The following is a 12,907-nucleotide window of genomic DNA, read 5'->3' as shown; positions in this document are numbered from 1 at the left end:
ATGCAATGTATACAGAGTTCGTCTATTGTCGCGATGAATTGTGGACGACTTTGTAATATAATACCTATATAGTGTGTATGTATTTGAAAACATAACGCGATGATTGATGACGTATCCTTCAAGCCTGATTTGTGATCGACTCTTTTTGCATCCTTAAGAAGGTCGTTCAATAACATATACATATGAGTTTTTTTAAAAAAAATATTTTCTTATATTTTTTAAGCCTTCTTTACAAGGTTAGATTAGCCAAATTGTCTATCTCAAATTCTCAAAACATTTAAAATACCATCACAATTCTCAAAAATCGTTGTTAAAATATAACGGATATATTTTCAATTAAGATAACAATTTTTTTTAATAAAACTTCAGAGATTCATATTTTATACGTAGTAATATTTATTATATTAATTTATTATAATATACAAAGGGCTTAATTTGTTTAACCGCTTCTCAAAATACAAAATCGTATCAGAACACATAAAACTGCGAGAAAAATTATGTTACAAAAAGAGGGAGCTATATCTATAATAAATTACCTTCCTTACGATTTAAAATGAACCGCATGAAAAAGTATAATAAAACTGTACAAATATTGTATTTTTTATTATTATCTAGTTTTCGTATTATTATTATATGAACTATAAAATATATACCTAACACATTTTCTAGTAGAATAAATTCTCTAATAATTAATTTCGATGGAGATTTTTTATAACGAATTAGACCTATATTTTTAACTAAATCCTCGTACTTTTTATATAATACTTAATCAAAAATAATAATAAAAATAACACAAATATATATATATTAAGGAAAAACGGGAATTTTCACTTAAAAAATCAGTTTTTAACAAAATCGATTTTGTTTTTAGCGTAATAATTCAAAATCAAATAAGTTAGTTTACGGTTATAGTTAACCGTGAGTACTTAACATTTTTAAAATATTTTCACGATTTTTGAATTATACATAGAGACATTTTAATTTCTTATTACATATCCTTATTGTTATAATAATACAATGTTCTTGCTATTGCACGAATAAATGAAAGTCGACCAAAAGCAGAATGTAAGAAATAAACTGTTATTTATTAATTTACTATAGCTATCATCCGCATGCTCCTCCCCAGTGGATAATTGTTTGAAAATTGTGGGGCTGTTTCTGTCTTACAGTTATTTCGATCATAAAATTTATTGTACTTGCATACCTTATACTAGTTATACTTAAGTAAAACAATAACGATATAAGGTGTTTATTAATTCTCATAAATATACTTTTAGATAATAAAAACTTTCTCACATTAATATCATTATTTTTACACCCGGGAAATATATTATATATAATAATATTATAATGTCGTTAAATGAATAACAATAACAATGATTATTAAACAATAACATTTTGTAGGTCTTCGCATCATACGGCCAATCAGCGAGCTACTGACTTATTATACTACTTTTCTATTGGTTATTAATTTGTTATTATTATTATTGGATGGTTTTTAACCTATTTTTACTACTTGAGTTTCAAGATTAAGTACGTCAGTCGTAGTTAGAACGCAGTGATTTATACTTCAAGCCCTGCAGGGCCGTTGTCACATCTCATATACATACGTCGACACTCGATAATAATAATTGATTCATCGTTGATACTTGATTCTACATACACATTCTGAGGTGGGTCTTTGGCGATTGTTTAACTATACGCTTTAAACAATTATTTTAATATATTATAATAAATTATATTATTATTAATAATATAATACAATACACATTATACGTCAAAATTCAAATTTTACAGGAGAGACACAAAACTTATTTGTGTAACTTATCATGTTCCCTTTTCGAAATAAATGAAATAAAGATTACTGTAGGAGCACTTAGCTGATATGCGTTGTTTAGTCGTTTTCACATCAGATAGTGTGTTTAGATACAAATAACATATTTCTGTAAAAATCTGAAAATGTCTTAATTTTAGACATGTTCCCTAATAAAAGTGGTTTTAAAACTTCCAACAAACTGCCAGGTATAACAGTAAAAAAAAGGTGAACTATATTGTATGAGTGACAAAAATCGAGACTTATTGCTTTTATAGTATAGAATTATATACCTACTAAAATATTTATTTTTTATTTATTATTTTTTTCTTTACATATGTAGTTGCTTAACAACCGTCCTTCCAGATTTTTGAGTCGATGACCAATAAAATGGGATGTCACCACAGGCATTGTACGTTGATCTTCCTATAATAAAATCACATTATCACAAAATACAACGAATATTTAAATGTATTGTTTTGATATATGGATACTTAGGAGCTTTATGTCGTAACATACTTCTTTATAAATATTGTCTTGTATTTCTTTTTGACTTCTCCAACTATCTTTTTTTGATTTCAGATCGAATGACTCATTCGAGTTAAAAAGCAATTCGTACTGCAATTTTTGTGGGACTGGTTTCTTGATACCAAAGTAGCTTATTAGATTTTCTTCTGATATGTCCTAAATCACAAGTGTATAAATAGTCTATAAATATTGAATATTAAGGGTACTTAAACACTAAGTAAAATTTATAGACACTATTTATGATTACCTATATAAATGATAATAATAAAAGAAAACGATTAGGTCATATAATTGATAGATATTTCATGTATTGATGCAAAATTATGTAATCGGTTTTAGACTAGGACCTAGTGTATACACTAGGTACTAATTAATTAAAAAAAGTATACATAGCTGATGGCGTTTTAAAAATTAATGAGTTTATTTATATAATAAGCATATTATTATCATTGTATTGTAGTACATGGATAATCCATTATGGATTTATCAATGAATATAAAGATTAAAAAAAAATATATAAGGTCAATCTTAAATATTAAAATTACACTTTTATGGTGAGCAGGTATACGTGTCTAAATTTGTGCAGTTGTTACATTTTAAGCGTATATGTGAGGTTTTTGTAATAATTACAATTTGGTATAATTTTATTCTATTGATATAATACAGCCAATATATTATATACAATATCAATAAAATGGAATTTAAAAGTTTTTATTATCTTCTCTATTTTTGTCATAATGGATTCTATAGGTGAAGCTTTTTTTAAAACATTATTAACTATACGACAGTCTAAATTTTCGCAAATGCACTAATAGTTATAATTAATATATTTGTAATTTTTAATTTGTTTTAAGTTTAATATTTGAATCAATGAAGTTTATTGTATTTAATATAAAAATAGTCTCTATGGAATTTATTCTGATAGCACTACTTAAAGGATTATTAAATTGTATGCTTCATATATCTATTCTAGAATATTATGTCGTTGTTATTTGGGACCCTTTTACTGCGAGTAGTAAGAACCAAATAATAAAAGTTTTAGGTACGTATACATTTTTAAGTTTTGCTGTTAGAATGCTGCATGTTGTCCCCATGATTATTATCCGGTACTTAAAATGCTATAATACTATGCTATATTTTAATATAAAATAGTTGATTTGGACTATGAATTAATAAATAATACCTTTAATGGTACAGTAGATTTTTCAAGTTTTGTCCACATGATTGCTAGTGCTCTTTGTACCTGTGTCGGTGTATGCCAATCGGCCATAGTGTTTACCTAGGTATATGAAGTATTGAAGTAATTAAATAAAATATTTACAACAAGTCTAAAAAATATCAATAAAAATGTACCTGATATGCAGTGGTCTAATATAATTATAAGTGTAATAGGTAAGACTATAATAATACTCAGTAGCTTTACGTACAAAATGTTACAATGCTCATTAACGATAATATAAAATGTCAATTTTTACCATAGATACTATTTTATAAATATTTTAACACAGGCCATTTTTTATTGTTATTATTTTAAAATGCATATTTTTACAGTCTGTATAAAAAAATACAATAAGTAATAAATATGATATGAATATGTGATTTACTGGGGTTGACGGCTTGAGTGAAGGGAATGTTACTTCAAAGATTGGTAACCTATAAAAATTATGGAAATTAATAATAATATAATATTATGTTTATTGTTTTCTTGACCATATTAAATTTTTTATTTAATTTTGATTAACAATAATATTACCCATAAAGATTAAATACTATTATTTTTCATACAATATTATAATATTAATTGCGAGGTTACTAATGTGACTACCATGAACTAAGATATACCTTAGTCCTTAAGGTATACTACTAAGTACAATAGATAACGATAAATATTTAATGATAAATAATATGACTTTCAGATGACTAGTGAATTAATACTAGTTAAATTAATACTGTGACTTGAGTTCTGCTTATACAGTTTTATTAGGATACAATTTCAGTTTGAGATATTTGACTATACCTATATTATCATTTTATGATTATAAGTATTAAGATTACGTAGTTTGATATTATTTATTTATTCATACTTATAAATTAGTAGGTACAAAAAGCTTTGGGCTATACCTTTATTGGGATTTAAAAACATTATAGAATTTACATCATGGAATAGATTGTAGGTAACAATCTACATTGAATTTATAACTATTTAAAATTGATACGATCAAATATACCCTACGTACAGTGAGTCATTGACTGTCATATATATTATTTATGTATAGAGTGATTGAAATATTGAATAGAAACTGTGCGTTTTTAGTAAATATATCAAACTATTGCCACGTTCTATTCAGGAGGAAAATTCCGTATTTATGTGGAATAGGGTTAGGTAGTATGTTTTAAATATGAAATATTGCCGCCGGTCGGTAAACTCATCGGTTTATACCAAAACCGTGGTATATACCTATTCATAGTATGTATCGTATCGTATCATATTATGACGTGTTATCATAATAAAACAATATTGGATTTTATGAAAACTTTACCAAATATATTATACAACAGTTTTCGGATTTATTAGTGACTTATTTTTTACCTACTTTTCGAATGTCAACGTTTCCACTTAAATAACCGTGTTTGGATTGTATTTTATTTGTGAATAGTTGTATTTCTCAGTCAAAATGTCAACTATAGAACAGCCTTGCTATACTTTGATCAATATCTCTAGCGACTATGAGATGCCAAACGAAATGCAACTCAAGTCTGATCTTGGTTAGTATTAAGAATTTGTTGTAGTTATGTATTAAATTATTCTTATTAATGATATTTAATTTTGGTATTTGTATAGAAAAAGGTGATAGCAAAACAAAAATCGAAGCATTAAAAAAAGTCATTCATATGATAGCTAATGGAGAACGTTTGCCAGGATTGTTGATGATAATAATCCGTTTTGTCCTACCATTACAAGATCATACAATTAAAAAATTGCTTTTAATATTTTGGGAAATAGTACCAAAAACGACAGCTGATGGTAAATTATTACAGGAAATGATATTGGTCTGTGATGCATATCGTAAGGTAAATAAGAATCGGATATTTTTTTTTTTAATTTATTATAAATAATATGAAGTGGTATATTATATTTTTGTTATATTTATTGCCCAATGTAAAATTTGTCATGCTGATAAGCTAATTTATTAGGTTTGAAAATTTCCATTTTAATCAAGATTTTAATTTATATAATAGCCATTAGATATGTTACGTTTTTACAATATTTTATTTACTGATTTTGATTTACTTGATTCCTATTTTTAGTTTCAAATATTAATAATGTTGATTATAAATCATAATATTCATTATTCTAAATTTTATCATTTTGTATTTTAGGATTTACAACATCCAAACGAATACTTGAGAGGATCAACTCTTCGTTTTTTATGTAAATTGAAAGAACCAGAGTTATTAGAACCATTGATGCCTACTATACGTGCATGTCTTGAACACCGTCATTCATATGTAAGACGTAATGCTGTACTTGCAATATTCACTATTTATAGGTAATTTGAATTTTTATATTTATTCAGATAAATTATTTTCATTTTAAATTCTAATTTTTTATAAAATACTTGTTAAAAAGAAATTTTGAATTTCTGATACCGGATGCTCCTGAACTTATCGCTAATTTTCTTGATGGAGAGCAAGACATGTCTTGCAAACGTAATGCTTTTATGATGTTACTACACGCTGATCAAGATAGAGCACTTACATATCTGGCTTCTTGTCTGGATCAAGTAGCTTCTTTTGGTGACATTTTGCAACTAGTTATTGTAGAACTCATTTATAAAGTAAGAAAACACTCTACAAATTAAATGATTTCTATTAACAATTACGACGTTTTATTATAATTAGGTGTGTCATGCAAATCCATCAGAACGATCCCGTTTCATACGTTGTATTTACAATTTATTGAATTCTAGTAGTCCAGCTGTTCGTTATGAAGCTGCTGGAACATTGGTCACCTTATCAAATGCACCTACTGCTGTGAAGGTATGTTTTTATTGCATTTATAGATGTAAATATTAAAATTAAAAATTTATATAGGCAGCAGCTTCTTGTTATATTGAATTAATTGTAAAAGAAAGTGATAACAATGTAAAACTTATTGTATTGGATCGTTTAATTGCTCTTAAAGAACACCCTTCACATGAAAGAGTACTTCAGGATTTGGTCATGGATATACTTAGAGTATTATCTAGCACTGATTTGGAAGTTAGAAAGAAAACATTGAATTTGGGTAATCATTAAAGCTATTATTTACGTACGATACCAAGTATCTTATTGAAATATAACAATGTATCATGTCAATTTATATAGCTTTGGATTTGGTATCATCTCGAAATATTGAGGAAATGGTGTTCGTACTTAAAAATGAAGTGGAAAAAACCCATAATTTGGCTGAACATGAAGATACTGGAAAGTATAGACAATTGTTGGTGCGCACACTTCATACATGCTCTATTAAGGTTTGTAACAGTTTTATAAAGTTAATTTTTGAGTTTTTATATTTTACTCATAATGTCTTTTAGTTCCCAGATATAGCCGCAACAGTAATACCTGTACTCATTGAATTCTTGTCAGATAGTATAGAATTGGCTGCCACAGATGTTATGGTATTTTTACGTGAAGCTATTTACCTCTTTGAATCATTACGTCCTCTCATAATTCAGCGTCTATTAGAAGTTTTCCAATCTATTAAATCAGCCAATGTACATAGAGCTGCATTATGGATACTCGGTGAATTTGCCAACTCACAAGAAGATATTGAAGCAACAATTGAACAAATAAAAACATCACTTGGAGACGTATGTCATTAATTAGATTTATTTTTTAAATTTTGGTTATAACAGGCCCGGATTTATTTGCTCTAAAAATCTTAGAAATATGCATTTATGCTCTTATTTTGTTTGAATATACCCTATAAAATATGACTATAAATATGTTATTTTAATAAAAATAAACAAAATATTACATATTATGCATTAAAAAACCGTATATCTGCTATACAAAATTGTAAAATACAGAAATGTACAGCACATGTTAAAAAAATGACAAAATATGCAATATAAAACTTTATATTTCGGATCTATTGACTATAATTCAAACTTGTAGCTTAGCTAATTATTTTTTGAACTGTTTAAAACATAAAATATGCATATAAATCAATATGTTATAGCTAAATAACATAATTCATCAATATAAATAGGGTTTAAAATTTGGCATATTTATTTTAAACTATTAACATGAAATTTATTTAAATAATAACATAAATTATTGATTTTAAACAATTTAATTTAAATTTGTTTTAGTATATTTCAGTGTAATTTATTTTGCTAGATATTCTTGTCCATTGTTTGCATTAATCTTAAAGTTTTCCAGTAAAAGCCGTGTGTGTATTTGAATAGTTTTTTTTTTTTTTTTTTAATATGAATATACTTAAGTTTAAGTTTAAAATGTTAGTCCTAATTAATGACGGAAATAAATATTTTTGTTTCATAATTTAAAACTTATAACTGTTATGTCATGTATTAACAAGAATATGTTGATTTATTTTAGATGCCTTTAGTTGAAGATGAATTAAAGAAAGCGGCTGGAGATTCAGAAAACGTTGAAGAATTTGGGTCTAGTGGTTCACAGTTGGTTACATCTGATGGAACATATGCTACTCAATCAGCATTCATTATAAACACTCCTCGTAATAATCAGGCAAAACGACCACCATTACGTCAGTATCTAATTGATGGAGATTTCTATGTCGGTGCTGCATTAGGCACTACGTTCACTAAATTAGGCATCAGATATGCTGAAATTTGGGAAGAACAAGATTCTATAAAGGCTAATCAATTTTGTGTCAAACTAATGTTAATTTTAACTTATATTTTGAAGCTTGGAAAATCAGGTAATTATAATTTTAAAAAAAGTACTGGTTTAAGGTTTCTGTCCATTTAAAAAGTATTTTGCCGTTTCTCAGGTATAGGTAATGCTACGTTTTTTTTTCTTATATTTTCAATGTCCTGATCTATAGTATTAAATTCATACTATCATTAATAAAAAATAAAACTTAATAATAATTATAAAGTAAATTGATATATTATAAAGTAAATGTATGAACATTTTTACAATAATGTTATAAAATCTGAAAAAAATATATATGATTAAAACATAAACTCATGAAAATTAATTAAATCATATTAGTCATCAAAATACTGATTTATCTTTTAGTAATTCCTTTAATGGACAGTGTCTATTTAATTTACTTTGCTACTTTTATTTTTTTTTATTTTTATAATAAATATACAATCTGTACAATTGTTGCACAATAAGCATATGTGATAAGTGCTTTAATAACATGAATTCTTGATAAGAAGCCACCCACTAGTGGCACTTGATAGGGAGTTGTTCGATTATCTAATTATATAATAATATATACATTTTTTTTTTCTTTCTTTTCTTCAGTTTTCTAACAAGTCATGGCACCAGTTTCTTTTTAGTCGACGCCTGGGGTTACCAGGTAGTGTTTGGGTGGAGAGGTTTTTAATGAGTGGGTTTTGGTGTGTTTGTAGACGGGTGTGAAAATTTTTGTAGAAGCGTGTAGCTTCTTCTGTCACCGTTTTAATTGATAGATCTTTATGTAAAGTGTAATTAGAAACAAAGGGTGGAGCATTTGTTATTTTCCTAAGGGCAATATTCTGAAATTGTTGAATTTTATTTGTATTGGATACTTTTGCAGTACCCCATAATTGGAGACCATATGTCCATAAAGGTTTAAGAAGTGTTTTATACATAAGAACTTTTAGTTCCGTGTGTTTATTATTTATGAGTAAAGTTCGTAGTCTGCGAAGACGGGCGTTTAAGGCAAGTCTCTTAATATGGATATGGCTATTCCAAGTTAGGCGCTTATCCAAGTTAAGTCCTAGATATCTACTTTGCTACTTAAACTATTTAATATGTATAGAGGATGTTTTTTTTAGTCCCTATTTGTTTATTTTTGCCCTATTTAGAAATACTCCATGTTGTGTCAATCATGTGCGCGAGTTCTACTTTTATAGGGTCTACTAAGATATGATTGTAGTTAACTGTTGAGTGGTTTAAATTATTAGTATATTATTTTGTAAAATACCATTAGAATTTTATCAATCATTATTTTTATAATATCTAATAAGTAAATTTCATATACATATAGATAGTATAAACTATAAATGATATGTAGACCAGGTTAAGCTATTTCATATTTCTTTTATCTGTAGTAAAGAGTATAAAAGTTGTAATAAATAATAAGAAAATATGATAGAAAAAAGTGGTGTTACCTTAAACTGAGTAGTAAGAAAATACTTTCTGAGGAGTGTTACTGAGCTAATATCAAAAGTTATGTTAATATTTGCTATGTTCAACTTATGTATTTTATATTTTTGCTTTTTTTTTTTTTAGGAATTTGTTCTAGACCAATTGGTATTGATGATGGGGATAAAATTATGGAAAGTATTAAAATATTAAATGATAGAGATAGCGAAATCGAAAAAATTTATACCAAGGAATGCAGCAAATCATTAAATGAAATGTTGGCTGCTAAAGAAGATGAAGAAAGCAGCAACAAAAAAGTAAGTTAATGAATATAATTTACAAAACTTTTTTTCTTTTTATTGTAAAGTTATTATACATTTTTAATTTTTTCAGGCTAAAGAAAAGCCAGGACATAAAGTAAATGTCGATGATGCCATTGTATTCTTACGTACTAGTAGTAACGGCACGGAAGGTACAGAAAATGTTTTTGAACTTAGCTTAAATCAAGCCGTTGTTGGTGGTGGTTCTATTCATCAAAATAGTGGTGATGGAGCATCAGGTCTTTCTACCAATAGCAAACTTAATAAAGTTACACAACTGACTGGATTTTCTGATCCAGTGTATGCTGAGGCTTATGTTCATGTCAATCAGTATGATATTGTTTTAGATGTATTGATTGTTAATCAAACAGGTAAAAATTAATTATAAATTAGATAAGAGTACAAGTTAACTCTAATCTTAATAACTAATAATTTATTATGTAACATTTAAGGTGACACATTGCAAAATTGTACTTTGGAGTTGGCCACAATGGGAGATTTAAAATTGGTTGAAAAACCACAACCTGTTGTGTTGGCTCCTCATGATTTTTGTAATATTAAAGCAAGTGTTAAAGTTGCGTCTACTGAAAATGGCATAATCTTTGGAAATATTGGTAAATCAAACAAGTTTCTTTATTACAACTTTTGGTAATTATTATTTATTTTTATTTTTATTCCAGTTTATGATATTGGCGGTGCGATTGGTGATCGAAATGTGGTTGTATTAGATGACATTCGTATAGACATAATGGACTACATAATGCCTGCCGTGTGTAATGACTCTGAGTTCCGTCAAATGTGGACCGAATTTGAGTGGGAAAACAAAGTATAGTTCTTTTGTGTTTTGTATATAAGTGTTTAGATGCTAATTGAAAATTGTTTTAGGTTTCCGTTTCCACTAGTTTGACAGATCTTAATGAATATTTGGCACATTTATTGAAGAGTACCAATATGAAATGTTTAACTCCAGAAAAAGCTTTGTCAGGACAGTGTGGGTTTATGGCGGCAAATTTATATGCAAGATCGATATTTGGTGAAGATGCTTTGGCAAATTTAAGTATTGAAAAGGGATTAGATAAGCCACAAGTTATTGGTCATATTAGAATTCGGGCTAAAAGTCAGGTAATTACAAAATTAGAATAAAATATTATTTATACCTCACAATTGTTTATATTTAGATGTTTAAACTGAATTTTAACTAATACATTTTCATGGTTTTTAATTTTTTTTAAAAAATGTCTGGTCAAAACATTAAATTTGTATACTGTACATTGTACGGATTCCTATAGTATTATGTAAACATAATAATTAAGTTGTTATTATGAACTGATAGTGAATGAAGTATTGAAAACAAATATTTTATTATACATAGAATTCTACTTAAATAATATTCTATTATTGTAAAACTGAGTCATTAGATTTTAAAAATACTCTTTACTATGGAGAGAAATTTAAAACTATTCAATGTAAACAACTTTTTTATAAAAATACATTAGAAATACATAACGATTGCAATTTGAACGAGTAGCTCATGAGTTATAAATATTTGATGTTTAGATAAGTGAAGTAGTAATTCAATTGTCTTCAGGGTATCCCTATACTACTACACTTCTCTCACTTAAACTTTAAATATTTTTAATCCATACACAACTTATCCAAATTCAATTTTTATGTATCGAAATAGTCCAAACAGTATTCTGCTTTAGAATATGAAATTTAAAATGTATATTAGTATTCAAAAAAGAAAAAAAAAACATGTTAAAAATGTTGTTTTATTTTGACTGGAATTTATGTAAACAAAATATTTTTAAGCTTTAATAGATATTGAAAAAATGCGTGTTGTTTAATAAAAGAATCATTCAGTATTGTCATTGTATATCCATTGTTAGTTCTTTGATATTATATTAGGTAAATAATGATTCAGTCTTACTAATATTAATCAAATTGAAATGTATAGTGTTAATAGTTTAAAATAATTTGTGACTGATATTTCTTAACATTTTTAAATAGAGAATACTTTTAATTATCATTAAAAAAAATGCATGTAAAAGATTTAGGAAATAATCCTTCAGTAGTAGAATTTAATAACAATGAACACAGAAACTGTAAATATTAGCCCTGGTTTACTGATAACATCACAATGTAATTGAGTACAAAACTTAGCAAATATACAGTATACCTGATTATATTTTAATTTCTATTATATAACTTTATATTGGATGGCTATTTGGTATTTCTGCATGTCAGCTGCAATGAAACATAAGCATATTTTTAAAATGAAAAATGAATTCATAATGATTACATTTTTTGTTTTGGTTGTGACTGTTAATTATCATGAATAAATAAGCTGGCCGCTTGTGAATATTCTTAAATAGCAAAAATTAATTTAAATCTGGATTATTTATAAATATATAATTATATAAATGATAATATGACATTAAACTGTTGAGTACTGTTTAGCCGTAGTTAAAAATCTGTATTTAATTTTATACTTATTACTTTACAACAATTAGATAATTCAATTTTTTCGCATATACAGTGAAATTTTGAATTCACAATCAGCAAAAGATGTTTCTGTAATTTAGTAATAATGATTTTTGTTTAAATTTAATCCATGAGTAATAATATATTGTGTTATAAAAATGATTTTAGGGAATGGCACTCAGTCTTGGTGACAAAATCAATATGATGCAAAAACGACCATATAAAGCAATTGCGGCCTAAAGTCTACATTGCGGATTCAAATAAAATCATCAACCTCAAGAGTTTATCTTTATTATTATACATATTCTATTTATATTGTGTTTTAAATTACGTATTATCATTAGACATTTATTTAGAAAACGTCTTTTGTTTATAATAAAATATTTTAAAATAACAATGTCATCGTTCGTCTATGGGTAGGAATGTGTTA

At 26.5% G+C, this 12,907-nt stretch overlaps 2 protein-coding genes across 2 annotated transcripts; one reads left to right on the top strand and one right to left on the bottom strand.

The window, feature by feature from the left end:
- Nucleotides 1–2,076: 2,076 nt before the first annotated feature.
- On the bottom strand, nt 2,077–3,812 carry LOC114127145 (uncharacterized). Its single transcript, XM_027991288.2, has 4 exons — nt 3,695–3,812; nt 3,525–3,620; nt 2,333–2,497; nt 2,077–2,239 (listed from the first exon to the last, which is right to left on the bottom strand). Exons 2-4 carry the CDS (start codon nt 3,609–3,611, stop codon nt 2,126–2,128), a joined length of 366 nt encoding a protein of 121 aa, XP_027847089.1. The 5' UTR covers nt 3,612–3,620; nt 3,695–3,812; the 3' UTR covers nt 2,077–2,125.
- Nucleotides 3,813–4,865: 1,053 nt separating this feature from the next.
- On the top strand, nt 4,866–12,874 carry LOC114127146 (coatomer subunit beta). The gene is made up of 15 exons (XM_027991289.2): nt 4,866–5,107; nt 5,184–5,413; nt 5,723–5,892; nt 5,973–6,180; nt 6,245–6,382; nt 6,437–6,629; nt 6,710–6,858; nt 6,922–7,197; nt 7,949–8,291; nt 9,821–9,990; nt 10,067–10,364; nt 10,446–10,607; nt 10,674–10,819; nt 10,879–11,115; nt 12,646–12,874. The coding sequence occupies exons 1-15, from the start codon at nt 5,017–5,019 to the stop codon at nt 12,715–12,717; spliced, it is 2,883 nt and encodes a 960-aa protein (XP_027847090.2). The 5' UTR covers nt 4,866–5,016; the 3' UTR covers nt 12,718–12,874.
- The last annotated feature ends 33 nt before the right edge of the window (nt 12,875–12,907 follow it).

This window comes from Aphis gossypii, chromosome 1 (assembly GCF_020184175.1).
Source record: "Aphis gossypii isolate Hap1 chromosome 1, ASM2018417v2, whole genome shotgun sequence".
Classification (NCBI taxonomy): domain Eukaryota; kingdom Metazoa; phylum Arthropoda; class Insecta; order Hemiptera; family Aphididae; genus Aphis; species Aphis gossypii.
This window is presented reverse-complemented; position numbering and strand designations above follow the sequence as displayed.

Excerpts from the sequence above, each read along its gene's own strand:
- LOC114127145 (XM_027991288.2), bottom strand. The coding sequence starts at position 3,611 with ATGGCCGATTGGCATACACCGACACAGGTACAAAGAGCACTAGCAATC. Across the intron at positions 2,498-3,524 it reads AATCTACTGTACCATTAAAG|GACATATCAGAAGAAAATCT; the intron begins GTATTATTTATT and ends CTTGTGATTTAG. Across the intron at positions 2,240-2,332 it reads AAGACAATATTTATAAAGAA|GAAGATCAACGTACAATGCC; the intron begins GTATGTTACGAC and ends ATTTTATTATAG.
- LOC114127146 (XM_027991289.2), top strand. The coding sequence starts at position 5,017 with ATGTCAACTATAGAACAGCCTTGCTATACTTTGATCAATATCTCTAGC. Across the intron at positions 5,108-5,183 it reads GCAACTCAAGTCTGATCTTG|AAAAAGGTGATAGCAAAACA; the intron begins GTTAGTATTAAG and ends GTATTTGTATAG. Across the intron at positions 6,859-6,921 it reads TTCATACATGCTCTATTAAG|TTCCCAGATATAGCCGCAAC; the intron begins GTTTGTAACAGT and ends AATGTCTTTTAG.